This window comes from Dromiciops gliroides, chromosome 1 (assembly GCF_019393635.1).
Source record: "Dromiciops gliroides isolate mDroGli1 chromosome 1, mDroGli1.pri, whole genome shotgun sequence".
NCBI lineage: Eukaryota > Metazoa > Chordata > Mammalia > Microbiotheria > Microbiotheriidae > Dromiciops > Dromiciops gliroides.
Window position 1 is genome coordinate 464,454,313 of NC_057861.1, and position 14,893 is coordinate 464,469,205.

Below are 14,893 nucleotides of genomic sequence, written 5' to 3' on the forward strand. Positions count from 1 at the left end.
AGTGGAGAATGAATTAGGGCTGGCAGAGAATTCTCTCATGGTGGCTTCTCCATTGTGGCAGATCAGTAACTATATTGTCACAATTGGGATTTTCTGCAAGCCTCACTGATATTTCTGTCTTATTCTCTACAGTGATTTTAGTTACAACTTTTTGCTGACCCATTTTAGATATCCTCTTATGACATCCTCCTCAAGCAGCTTTTTTTTTGAGTCAGTAGCCAAGATAAGCATAATTGTTTATTCTCTTAGGTTGATTGGTGTTATACTTCTCCCTGATAAAGGTTGTAACTGTCATGGGGGAAATAGGTGGTGGGAATCCTTAGATATTCCTCTGTAAAAAATTGCATCTCTGGCATACAATCCAATTAGAATAAAATGTTTTTTATTTGGGCACTAGAAAAAGTGACTGAGAGGGAAGTTGAAAACTTTGACTCCAGGGAAGGAGATGGCTTAGAAACATTCTCCTCCCAGAATGGAAAAGAGGCCAAAGTTTTTATACAGGATAGATGGGGTGACCACCTGACAATGGAAAGTTCCTCTTGCGGGTGGGGAAAGCTTGAAAGAGGGGTGGAATGGGAAAGGCTTAATGAGGGGTGGTGGTCCTGACTTCTGGAGTTATCTCTGTCTGCTAGCACAGCTCAGGCAGGAACCATAGGTAATGGACTTATTTCCCCTTACTTCTTTTAGGTGTGTCTGTCCTTTAGCTTCTCAAGGAGAAAACTTCTGACTTAACACTGCCCCATATCATTTCTTTTTTAATAGGGAACTAGGCCTGGGCTTCTTAAAAAAAAAGCTATGTGAGTTCCTGCCATCTTTTTAAAAATTACAATGTCTTTAACCTCTAACCATAGAACTCGTCCTTTTAAATTCTTAACTTCTCCCCCTTTTCACCCTATACCAGTCTACCTACATAAAAATATTGACATGTTCATGCTCTTATGTAAAAGTAATTTTATTTCTTTTTTCCTTTCTGATTGTTCTAGGACTGATCAACCCGATTTTTCCACAGCTTATTCTCCTTAGTTGGGAGTATTCAAATCACTCCAATTTTCAATTAATTATTACTTAAAGGGCATCATGTATGGACCCATTTCTTCAGCAGTTCTTAAAGCATATATTCATTTCCTTAAATTGTCATTATTTTTCAAGTTCAGTATTTTTGAGAAAATCCCAGCACAGAATAAATACTAAATATACCACTTCAAAATGAAAGAACATAGCATTTGTAGGGTATCACTAGATATGTGTATGGTGGAAGGTAATATGAATTTCAACTAAATAGGTATTTTAAGTCACTATCAAATGAGGACCTTCCAAAAATGTAATTTCTCTTTATTAAAACTGTTTTTTTAACATGTATTTTTGTTAGAATGAGAAGAAGAAATAGAAAGACACGAAGATATGGAGTTTTGGACACAAATCTGGAAAATATGGAATTAACACCTTTAGAACAAGATGATGATGATGATGATACAACTTTGTTTGATGCCAATCATCCCCGAAGGTAAAGAAAAATTCACACTTTATGATATACTAGATAAAATATTACAAAGAGAATAATTTTATTATATTATCTTCCTAATAGCCAGCTCTTTCTGATTTGGCTATTTTAACTGCCTTTCCATCAGTCTTTAATGCTAAAATCGCTTTGTTATATATACTGCATGTGTGTGTGTGTGTGTGTGTGTGTGTGTGTGTACGTGTACACACATGTACACATATACACAAATATTGAGTTATATAGGAAGACTCCTCTAAAACAAAAGTGTTTATAAATATTGGTTGTGTTTTGCTTATCTGGCAAGGCTGTTGTGAGGATAACTGAGATAAAAACCAGATAGTTCATTAAAAAAAAGTAAATACCACACATCTATTAGTCTATATGTGCATAATTGAGCATTAGAGTTGTGTTTTTAAGAAATCTGAATGCAGGGGCAGCTAGGTGGCAAAGTGGATAGAGCACTGGCTCTGGAGTCAGGAGTACTTGAGTTCAAATCTGGCCTCAGACACTTAACACTTATTAGCTGTGTGACCTTGGGCAAATCACTTAACCCCAATTGCCTCACCAAAAAAAAAAAAAAGAAAAGAAATCTGAATGCAGTGGAACCATTATAATATTCCAACAAACCTATCAAAAAATAGAATTCTATCTGTAATCCATTTATTCCCATAAAATTTACTGGTGAAAAAATTAAATGATGTCTTCCCATGCTCAAAAATATATTATAGATTAAGTTTGTTAATTGAGTATAATCTGAGAGGAATGCTAGGTTAAATTAAAGTTTTAGTTATATAATTAAAGAAAAGCAGTTATTTTTTTTTTAAACTTAAGTTACATGGACCAATGAGAGTATTATCAAAGGGGCTACCAAATCATAAATACCCATATAAATCTGCTTTCAATCAAAACAAAGAATAATATATAGTCAACCAATCTCTTATATACATATATATGTATATATTGCTTAAAATCCTATTGTGTATGTTAAATATTACTTTTTCAGTGTCATTCAAACCTATGTTTCACAGTATAAAAATCTTTATGGCAAAAAATGCACAAATGACAATCCCAATGACAGCTGTAAAAAATGGATTGAAAGGCCTTCTGATTATTTTCAGTAAATAAGAATACTAAAGTTAATGAGTTAATTAATAGCTTATTTGATGGACTTATATTATCAGAATAAGTAGTTTTTAGCTCTGCAAATTATCTTTTAAACTATATTACATTACTTTACTTTCTCTCGGTCCTGAATAAGTTAATGGCATACCAAAATTGTTGGGTTTTTAACACTAATTTGAAATATAGAATTTGCAATGAATAAAAAAAATATTTTGAGCATTTTATAAAAAGCACCCTTCCCTTATTAGATAACTAATAATATGAAAACCCATCAAGAAAATTTCATTGAAAATATAATTAATATTTTAACAAGAGTTCTTAATATCAATAATCATTTGAAAGGATGACATAAGAATAATATAATAGATTTCTATCCCCTCATACATATTTTCCTGCACCTCTGAAGGATATTGCTGTCTCTGTTCTTATTGTTGTTGCTGACATTATTATTGCTGTTATTATCATCATTGTTTTTATAGCAAGATACCTGATTTTCACAGAAATTCTTTCATATGGATTGGGATACAGTGGAGTATGATAGAACTGAGCAACCAAACAAAAAATTAGAGGGCCAACTCTGTCATTTCACTGAGATAAGCAAAGCTCCACCAAGGAATTCCTTTTACCAGTGCTAACTGTGTCCTGGTTTGCAATTTCTAACCTTAAATAGTTCCCTGGTGGGGTGGGGCTAGGGTTGGGTGGAGTGAGAATGAAGTGCCTAAGCCAGGGTCACAGCCAAGGTATGTCAGAGGGGAAATCTTGACTCCCAGGCTCTCTACCATACTGTACTCCCTCTCCATGACTTGAAGAGCTCTGAGTGCCATTAGGGTGTTAAGAATCATCCACAAAAACTCTTCAAATATTTGTTTCATTTCAAAAAACCCTTTAATATGCAATATTATTGTCACCCTTTACAGATAAGGAAACTAGTGCTTTTCCAGTTTCTCTGTCTACCACCATCATTCAGTAACCTTTCCTGCTTTGAGGTTCATTCAGTCCATAGTCAGTATCAAATTAAAATTCTGTTAACTGTTGCACACAGATCTCCAAGACATTCTCTTCTTTCCTTAATGAGTGTAGTGCCAGGCTCACAGTCTTTCCTTCTTAACTCCGGCCCTCATACTATACCTCACAGTGCTTCAACTTAACCTGCTCCTCCACCCTGCTTCAGCTACACATGAAAATGGTTCTCCCCTTGGTCTGACCATCACCTGTAATGCAACATTTTGTCATGTTCATAAACGCTGAAATACCCATATCTGACCACAGCTCATTGTCATTTAACCCCTCCCTCTGCTTTAAAACTACAAACCTCATCCTTCCTCATCATGACCTCTTATTCCACCCCTCAGTTCTTTCCCAAACCATCATACCTCCACTAAGTATGCTTTCTTTCCTTCGCCTTCTTGATTTTCTAGGAACCAGTTCATTTCTACACTGTCCCCGTGACTGATCTTTATCTGCCAAGACTCGGTCTTGAATCTCTACCATCATCTGCCACCTTTGCTCCTACACATGTGCTGCATAACAAAGCTGGAGAAAATCATGAAAATCTTCCAAATGAGTTCACTACAAATTTATGTTAGATAGCCTCCACTGGTCCCTCACTGTGCTAACGCCATTGTTTTATACTTAGCCACTCATCCAGACCATTTCATCCTTCCTCAAACCTTCCATGACTCCTTTTTCCTCCTCCCATGATTTGAGAGCCTGATTCACATTAAAAATTGAGGCCATTCTCCCAGAGCTCTCTCTTCTTTCTTGTTCCTCATTTCACATTATTAAGATGCCTTTTTCTACCATCTCTGCCTTCAAACATTGCAATCTACTATCTACTGCCTTCATCTGAAGAGGTTGCCCTTCTTACAAAACCAAATGCTTCTGCATGCACGAGTGATCCTATCCCATTCCATCTTGCCCAGCAGATTATCTTCTTCATATTCCTTATATTCTCACTTTTCTTCACTCTCTCCTTGTCTCCTAGCTGTTTACAAACATGCCTATGATTTTTCCTATCCTCAAAAACCCTCACTTGATCCAAGTCCATTCCCACTAGCTACCATCTCATGTCTCTCCTCTTTTTGGGGGGACTAAACACCTTGAGAAGGCTTTCTATAATGCCTGCCTCTGCTTGCTTTCTTCTCACACTCATGACTCTGTAGTCTCCCTTTCAACCCCATCATTCATCTAAAATTGTTCTCTCCAAGGTTATCGAGAATCTCTCAATTTAATGGCCTTGTTTTCTGATCATTATCCTTCTTGAACTCTTTGCAGGCTTTGTGATTTTCGATCACTTTCTCCTTAATACCCCTGTCTCTCTAGGTTTTGGTGATATTCCTGTATCCTGGTTCTCCTCCTACCTGTCTGACCAGTCCTTCTCAGTCTCCTTTGCTGAATCTTCTTCCAGTCCACTGAAGGTAGGTATCCTCCAAGCTTCTGTCCTGGGCCACCCTTTCCTCTTCTCCTTCCATACCATTTCACTTGGTGATTGCAGCAGTTTCCATGACTTCAGTTATCATCCCTATACTGGTAGTGTTCAGATCTACTTCTCCAGTCCAAACTTTTCTTTTCTCCTAAACTTCAGATTCCTATTGCCAGTTGTCTATTTAGATATCTCAAACTGAACCTTGTATAGATATCTTAAATGCAGCATGTCCAAAAAGTGAGCTCACGGTCCTTTCCCCTGAATCTTCACATCTTCCCAACTTCCCTATCATCGTTAGGGACACCACCATCCTCCTGTTCACCCAGGATTGCAACTTAGGCATCATCTTGGAACCTTCACTTTCACCTCCCCATCTCCAGCCTGTCACCATGTCCTGTTGATTTTACCTTTTGAACTCTCATATATGCCCCTTTTTCTTCTATGATATTGCTGTTATTTATTTCAGTACCTTGTGCCTAGTCTATTGCAATAACCTGCTGGTTGATCTCCCTGCTTCAACTATCTCTTCATTCTACTCCATCTTCCACTCAACTGTCAAAGATGTGGCCATCCAATCCAGTAATCCAATAAATATTTATTATGTTCCTATTATGTTCTTTGTTTTTTTTTTTACTTTGCAAGTGCTAAAGCACTAGAAAATGCTCACTTTTATATTTTTTTGTTTAAGCTTCAGTATTTTATTATTTTTCAGTTACATATAAGGATAGTTTTCAACATTTCTATTCATAGGATATTTAGTTCTAAATCTTTCTCCCACCCTCCTTCCGTCCCTCCTCCCCAAGATGGAAAGCAGTCTGATATATGTTATATATGTACAATCACATTAAACATATTTCTCCATTAGTCATCTTGTGAAAGAAGAATCAAAGCACAAGGGAAAAACCTCAAAAAAAGAAGGGGAAAAATCAGTCTAAAAGCAGAAACAGTATGGTTCAATCTGCATTCATAATCCACAGTTCTCTTTTCTGGATGTTAGGACATTGCTACCATTTGCTTCAGTGCCTTGTGCCTGGTGTATTGCAATAACCTGCTGGTTGGTCTCCCTGCTTCAAGTATCTCTTCATTCTACTTCATCTTCCACTCAACTGTCAAAGATGTGTCCATCCAATCCAATAATCCAATAAATATTTATTATGTGTCTATTATGTTCCAGGCACTGGGGACAGAATTAAGAAAAACATAGTTGCTACCCTCAAGTAGCTTATAATCTAAAGGGGGTGAGAGGCAATATACAAAAAGAAGCAAGAAAAGAAAGCAGGAGCACAGGGCCATCTTGTTCCATGTGGTTGAACCCAGGTAGACCAGCAGATGCAAAGCAGAATGAGCTTGAGAATCTGGTTTCTGTCCTCTATATTGGAAGGCAATAAGAGAATTTTGGTACTCCACCCTCCAGCCCTCCAGTAGAAGGGAAGCTTGAAGGAGGTAATATCAATCTAGGCCTGAGTTAATAACATGCTAATTAGATTAGAAGTGATGAGCACCTGGGTGTAACATCTTGTTCCTATAGTTAAAACCAGGTAGGACTGAAGATGCAAAGTGGAATGGCCATGTCAGCTCCCATTCAATAAGCTTCAACTCCCTATTACCTCCAGTATCAATTATAAAATCCTTTGGCATTCAAAGCCCTTCACAATCTAGCTTCTTCCACCTTTCCAGTCTTCTTATATCGGATTCACTCTCCAGTACTGTGTGTTCTTATGACTGGCCTCCTTGCTGTTCCTCACACAAGACACTCCATTTCCAGATTCCAATGTGCCCCAGGCCTGGACTACTCTCCCTCCCTATCCCCACCTCATGACTTCCTTGGCTTTCATCAAGTCCCAGCCAAAATCCCATCTTTTGCAAAAAGCCTTCCTTCATACCCCCTTAATGCTAGTTGCTTCATTTGATTATCTCCAACTTATCCTGTATATAGGTTATTTGTGCATAATTGTTTTCATATAATTTCCCCCATTAGGGTGTGAGTTACTTGAGAACAATGACTGTCTTTTGCTATCTCTGTTTTCCCAGTGGCTGCTTATTGATTTACTAATTTCTCTTTGGCACATAAACATCTCAGGATTCAAACAGTTCTAATTTCAAGTCTGTTGCTAGGATATATTGCTTCTCTGACAACGGCTAAGATTATGAAAACATAGGATCCAACAAATTTATCATTTTAGGCAAATTCAGTTTTAGGAATAGTATTTTTCCAATACCAAACAGGTAGGAAGAAGATATCCAACCACTGATAAGCCCATAAAACAATCCTGTAAGAATATTAAAAGTCATTACAAGAAAACAATCATTACCTAGAAGATACTTTTCAATATAATTCTTGAAAGGTCTAGAAAGTAGGTTAAAATTGTAAAGTGCAATTATTGTCATTATTGTTGTTAGTTATTCCTATAAACCTCACCCATTGAAATTTGAAGCAACAAAAATCTGCTTTTTACTATAATTGGTTACATAGCTAAAATTTCTTAAATAATGTTCTATTACTTGTTAATATATAAAATATCTGTTCAGAAAAAATAAACTGAATAAAAGAGAAAAATTTTAAAAATATGTAGGTAAAATGTATCTTTGCCTTAAGATATATATCAAAATGATTGCATTTGATAAAATTGATAAAAATAATAGTAGTACATATAATTACTTAAATTTCCTAGATGGATAACTGATTATCTAATTTCATTTTTCTCTTCCCATCTCCACTAAAACTTTGTGAAGTTATAGAAAGATACTTAAATGAGTAAGAGGGAGTATTTAAATATTATTATCTACTTTTTTTGGTTGCAGATAAGAATGTGCCTTTAATGAGAGAACTTCATTGGTGAACATCGAAGAAAGAAGCTTATGATTAAGGAATAAAAAGCTAATATCAGTCACAGCATGGGGTGTATTTAAGTTATATATATTATGACCTTTAATTTGTTGTTGAAATAAATACTGTATCAGTTTGTTGCATCTTTGTATATATAGGAATGTTCTATTAAAGAGCTCAAATCTGAAAAAAAAATGCAGTAAAATAGAAATCTACTTGAAAATTACCATTAAAATAGAGTTTTTTCAACTTTGTTTTCTTTCCTGCTTGCCATAATGTGGTGAACAGTTTCTGTTTATATGCTAATCAGCTATTGTTAATTGTTTTGCTGGTGTAATGTTTAAGTAATTATCAATTGTAACTACCCACTGAAGTACAAATTCTCTAATATAATTTAATTTTTTTTTCTCCAACAAAATGTATTTCCCATTTTTGGGGGGAAATGCCAGATGTATTGCTTTGTTTTTGAGTATTTTTTAAACTATATAACTATATGAACTATTGTATGCAAAGCAATAAATGTGATTTTAAAAGGTTTCAAGTGTTCTAAAAGGAATATGAAAGGCAGTGTAATTTGAAGATAAAAGCTTATTTCCAAAATAACTTTAAAAATTCTATGGTATTATTTCAATAATATGTATTTCTCCTGGTTTCAAGAAGTTTTGTGAGTGTTACATATTACTAACATTGCTGTCGTATATAATTCTATAGTTTCATAAACCTGGATGTATGTAAGATATTCATTTCAAAGACTTTAAAAAAAATTTTTAGACTTAAGATATTTTAAAAAACCATTAAATTTCAAAGATTTACCACCATGTGTTTTTTCTACATGTGTAGTCAAATTCAATTTCATATACTACAGTAAAAAACAGATAATTGCAAAAATGGTAAAGGTTAGAGGCTGTAGTGTAGTGATCATTGGCATTTATCTATTATTTTGAAATTTGCAAAACATTTTGCACAGATTATCTCATTTCAGTCTCACAGCAACACCATGAAGTATCTATTATATGTTATATGATTTTTCATATATACATAGATATTCCATAATGGCTATTAATTAGTATGCCCATTAGATATTATCCCCAGAAACTGAGACAAGGCTACACTGGTAGTAAGTATCAGCACTGGAATCTGAACCCAAGTTTTCCTGCCTTTGAGGCCAGGACATAAATCTGCTGCACTGTGGTACCTCTCACTGATGTTGAAACAATGCCAGGGAATGAGCAGCCAGCCATACAATTGAGAGATGGCAAATGAATGTTTTTTGAAGGAGTGCAAATAGAGTAGAAAACTGTTCTCAGTAACAGGTTAGTGAAGTAGCTTTTAGTAAGTCCAAGTGAAACCAGTAGAAAGCCTGGGGAAGAGTAAAATAGGACTTGATTGTGATAATTTGAATATTTGCCACAGAATCAACAGGCATTTTAGACGTTATGAGTACTAGAAACCCTGGAATAAGTGAACAACTTCCCAAGGTGACAGCACTCTAAATTTGGGGAAAGTAGATTCCAAAGGGTTTCAAAAAAGGATAAATAATATCCTATACATAGAAAATCTCCATGGAAAGTCAGCACAGGTAGGATAGGAAAGTTGTAGGACTGATAGTCTTAAGATGCCAAGGGAAATCATTCTAATAAGTAGGAAAGGGAGAAATTGTCTATAAATTGTCTATAAAGACCAATATGAATACAGAGGGAATTCATCAAGTAACATGGATTCTAAGAGGATGAATATGAGTGTGGGAATGACCCTTTAAAAATTAGTGTCAAGAGTACTAAAGCTCAGAATGAACTGAACCTGGAGAGGAGAGCCACAAGAAAGTGGTTTTCTTTTTTTGTTTGTTGCTCCATTTTTCCTGCACTGGGGGAAGAAAAAGATCAAAGAAGGAATTAGAATACTGCTTGGGAGTGTCAAGAATTAGTATATTATCTGACAACAAAAGACACAGCTGCTAAATCCTTAACTTCTGTTTTCTCTCTGAAAGAGAATGACATTTGTACTAGAAAATGAGGCAACAATGTGCTATGGAATAAAGAGCAATGAGTCTGAATTCAGAGGTCCTGGGTTGTTACCCTGCCTCTGATGCTTACTACCTATATGACCTCAGGCAAGTCACCTTAATTTTCTTAGATTCCTCATCTGAAGAACCCTCAATGAATTCAATTCACTCAACTCAGTTGAAACGCATCTTCAGATACAGAAAATGATGAGTTTCTCAAAGTTTCCATGAGAACTCTCTATTGCTATTATCAGTCAATAGCCACCTAAGGATCCTTCAGTAGCGAATACCAAATACTGTGCTTTTCTTCCTCTGACCCTCTTGGATTACATGTGATTGACACCTGTCAATGCTTGTTAATTTAATTTCTTGTTAATTTCTTGGAGAACATGCAGCTGTTTCTACTTAAGAGCATTAATGCAGCTGAATGCTTCCTCCTCATATTGAACGTCTTAATGATTCCGGATCTTTCTGAAGCTCTACCTTTGATTTGGTAAGAGAATCAAGCCTAGATAGCACAAGGCCAGTATGCCTGACTTGGATTCCTGTAAACATTATAGTCATTAAAGTTCATTAAAGGGAAGGGTAGTGAACATCTAGAAGAGAAATTGGTGATTACAAAGAACCAACTTGCCTTCAACAAGAACGGATCATGCTCACCTTATTTTCTTTTTTCTTTTCTTTTTTTTTTTTGACAATCACTAGCTGACGATGAGGGGAATTGTATATATACATATTTGTATGTGCATCTGCAAATAGGTTGGAAAAGAGATGTCAGTGACAGGTTAATGAAGTAGCTTTTGTGTGACTGTGTGTGTGTGTATATACATACACATACATATATATATATACACAAACCTATACACACCTGCATGCGCATGCATGCATATGTTAGTGTACATTTACAGAGAGGAAGAATCTAGATTAACAAAGCATACTGTGTTATTCTTGTTCAAAAGTGAAAGGATAATGATTAGAGAGGTAGATTTGAAAATGATTGGTCAGACTGAGTCATTAATGGTTTAATGTTAGCTTGGCAGAAAGTTTCCTATAGTGTTCCTGATATTATGATTTATCCTTTGCTTTTTTAAAATTAGTGACCTGAATAAAGACATAGATGAAATATAATTAAAATTTGCAAATGACACAAACCACATAAAATAGCTCACATACTGGATAATTTTGACGGCTTGAGCATTAGACTGAAACTAATTACATGAAATATAATAGGGATAAATTTAGATTTAGTTTTTAAAACTTTGTAAGTATAATATGGGGAGTGTTATTAAAGAGCAGTTTGCATGAAAAATTCAATGAAAGAAATTCAATGAAATGAAAGAAAAAAATACACAAACACAAAAGTATTTATAGCAGTTCTTTTTCTGGTGTCAAAGAACTGGAAATTAAAGAAGTGACCATCAGTTTGGTAATGGCTGAACAAAATGTGTATGAAAAGGATGATTTCAGAGACATCTGAGAAGACTTATATGAACAAATAAAGAGTGAAGTGAGCTGAGAAAATGTTTTATACTATAACAACATTACAAAAATGAATAACTTTGAAAGACTTAAGAACCCTGATCAACAGTTACCAACTATAATTCCAGATGGCTAGGGATGAAGTGTTGTCTACCTCCTGGCAGAAAGGTGATGGACTCTGTAGCATGAGACATACGATTTTGGACATGGCCAACAAAGAAATGTTTTCTTAACTATGCATATTTTTATGATGGTTTTATTTCTTTCCTCAGTGTTTTTTTTGGGGGGGGTGAGGGGCAATGGTGTTTATTGAAAAACTTTTTTTTTTTTAAAAAGGTATCATGGAGAGATGATTAGACATTCAATTTTGGGCTACATTGAGAGACATATCTTCCAGGAATACCAACTTGATAGTCCCTCTTTTTCCTCTCCAGATTGGTGAAACCATATCTGGATGTAGCATTGAATTCATTTCTGAATGTCATAGTTTAAAAAGCATATGAAAAACTGGAGTTGCCAAGTCTTGTCATTTCCACCTTCCTAACATCTTTCACATATGTCCAATTGTTCAAGTCATATGACCATCATCCTCGTTTTTTTGTGTGTTTGGGTTTTTTTGTTTTTGTTTGTTTTTGCAGGGCAATGAGGGTTAATTGACATGCCCAGGGTCACACAGCTAGTAAGTGTCAAGTGTCTGAGGCTGGATTTGAACTCAGGTCCTCCTGAATCCAGAGTCAGTGCTTTATCCACTGTGCCACCTGGCTGCCCCCAAAACACATAAGGCAGTCTTTTTTTTTTTCTGGGTAATAAGGGCCAAGTGACTTGCCCAGGGTCACACAGCTAGTAAGTGTCAAGTGTCTGAGGTCAGATTTGAACTCAGGTCCTCCTGACTCCAGGGCTGGTGCTCTATCTACTGCACCACCTAGCTACCCTTAATGTTCTTTTTTTTTTTTTTTGAGGCAATGAGGGTTAAGTGACTTGCCCAGGGTCACACAGATAGGAAGTGTGGAGTGTCTGAGGTTGGATTTGAACTCAGATCCTCCTGAATCCAGGACTGGTGCTTTATCCACTGCACCACCTAGCTGCCCCTGACCATCACCCTTGTTCAGGCCATCATCACTTTTTTCTTGGACCGTTTAACTACCTAATTGGCCTCCCTGCATTCATTTCTTCCCTCTAATCCATCACTCACAAAGTGTTTCATAAAGCATAGTTCTGATTATATCATTCTAATCTGTAATAAATTCTAATGGTTCCTTTAGGATCAAACTTTTTTTGGTACTTGAGGCTTTTCACAATTGATTTCAATATACCTTTCCAGCCTTATTATTCATTACTCCCTTTTACACTCCGTTGTCCAACCAAACTGACCCTTTTATTGTTCCTCACATATATACATCACACCTATCACTGTCTATGCCTTTGCATAAGCTGTCCCCAAGCTTGTAATGCACTCCTCACTTATACCTTTTAGGTGCTCTAGTTGCCTTCAAAGTTCAGCTCGGTCATGAGCTACTTCATAGCTTTTCCTGATGCCAACTACTTGTGCATTCCCCAACCAAAAAAAAGTCGTGTATATACCCACCCATACATATATATACATAAGTAGGCATGTATATATGTACATATACATATAATTAAATATGTATGTACATGCATACACATACATATATGCATATGTATACAAGAGGATCAGAGGAAGAAAAGCATAGTATTTGGTATTCCCTAGTGGAAAATAAAATAGGAAATCTGCTAGTTACAAGAAGTCAGGTGACTATAATGCCTGGGGGCACTAGATATAAAATCCTCATTGAGCCCAGAGAGTTTGGGGTAGTCACTTGATGTAAGAATCATTATTTGGATAAAGGTAGGAGGAGCAGCAGAAATATGTGCCACAATTATGGTTACAAATCACTTTGAATTTATAAGGGGAACTACTTGCTAGGTTTGTAAGGGCTGATCCTAATTAAAACCTGTTTTATCAGCCAAGTCCATTATCATGGGGAAACTTCATTAGAAGCCCTTTAATTTTCCCAAACTATGCCATATTGTTATGCTGTATCTTCCAGTGTGTTGCTGATATTTGTATCCCTAGAGCACATTTGAATTTGAATGGCATAGTCAGGGCCCAGGAATCATAGGCCCGATGGCATTAACATTTTATGAGAGTAATAATAATCCCAGTAAGCTCCTTGACACTATCAGCTGGGCTGCCTAGCTTCCTCCTTATGAAGACTTGGACACTCAGCATCTCAGTTGCTTGGTTTGCAGAGGGTTATATCCTTTGTAAATTTATTGTCTTGCTAGTCCTTTGAGGAGTTTAATTCCATCTGGTGTGAGCCCACAAGAGATGAGTAATCTGGATAGTCCTCCTTTTGGGCAACTGTTCTTTGTGGCCAAGAATTCTAAAGGCTCAACATCTAGACATTCAAAGGAATCCCCTTATGAAGGCAGAGTGAGGGAAAGCAGTTTGCTGATGTATATTTGAGTGGGCCATGTTAATTTCAAGCAACAAACTAATACTCCCTCAGCTGCATGAAATAATACTGTGGACAGAGTTTTTCTAATACCCATTGCTTTATGATATTGATTGAAAACCACTTTGTCTCTAGAAGTCTGCAAGGTGTTCCCTTTAGGATTATGTTTGCTTTTTGCCCTAGATGGTTTGGATCAACATCTCTGAAAGTCAAGGAGAGTTTAGCAGTGAGTTGGGGGGGGGGGCAGTTGAACCTAACCATATGGAAGAGATTATGGCTCCCCAGAGGAGATGGGAAGAGGTGAACTGCCAGTCGATTCTGTCTGCCCCAAGCATAAAGGCATAGGTGATGGGGGCAGGGGGAAGGGACTGGACTAGACCTGGGCATGACCTAGACTTGACCAGAACCTAACAATTTCACTTGACTGGAATGGAAACCAACAGGATATAAATACTCAAGCACCCAACTTCATCAATTTTTTAAAACCAAAAATGCCAGGTTTAAATAAAAATGCATATCTAGAATGTTGAAGTATTTGGACTATGGTCTTCCTTGACCATTCTTTCTGATTTCTATATTGTTGCTATTTATCAAGATTTTTGCATTATTTTAGACCTGGACACAACCTGGACATGACCTGGACTAGACCTAGGCTAGACCTGGACCAGACCCTGGACATGACCTGGACTAGACCTGAAGTAGACCTAGATTTGACCTGTTGATGACCTGGACCTGACCTAGACTAGTAAGAAACATCCCCCTGGACATGACCAGGAATGTGACCTGGACTAAACCTGGGGGGAGGGGGAGTAATGGAATCATGAGGCAATCAAAAAAATGGGGGATATTATCATTAGGATGATTCAGAACTTGTTGAGTGCTGGACACAGAGGCCATTGTCAAGTTGGAATGAAAGGTCCCAAAGAGTACTGTAGGCATCTCTCCTGGTTCTTGTGAGGTTAAAAATTTTTATCAATGACTTCAATAGAGGTATAGATTACAAACATATCCAATCAATATCCAATTCTTACTGCTTCTTTCTCCACATCTCTTGGTTACA

At 36.5% G+C, this 14,893-nt stretch overlaps 1 protein-coding gene across 3 annotated transcripts in view; it reads left to right on the forward strand.

Moving 5' to 3' along the window:
- Positions 1-8,687, forward strand: part of FAM174A (family with sequence similarity 174 member A) — a 37,495-nt gene extending 28,808 nt beyond the window's left edge. Inside the window, exons 2-4 of one of the 3 annotated variants that reach the window (XR_006354237.1) lie at positions 1,370-1,504; positions 4,946-5,040; positions 7,851-8,687. Coding sequence is in view for 2 of the 3 variants with exons in the window: in XM_043979658.1 (XP_043835593.1) it covers positions 1,370-1,504; positions 7,851-7,854 (139 nt within the window). In the remaining variant the exon portion in view is untranslated. Of the gene's footprint in view, positions 1-1,369; positions 1,509-4,945; positions 5,041-7,850 lie in introns of those variants that run through there. The other 2 variants (XM_043979658.1, XM_043979659.1) reach the window with 2 other exon arrangements.
- Positions 8,688-14,893: the final 6,206 nt, after the last annotated feature.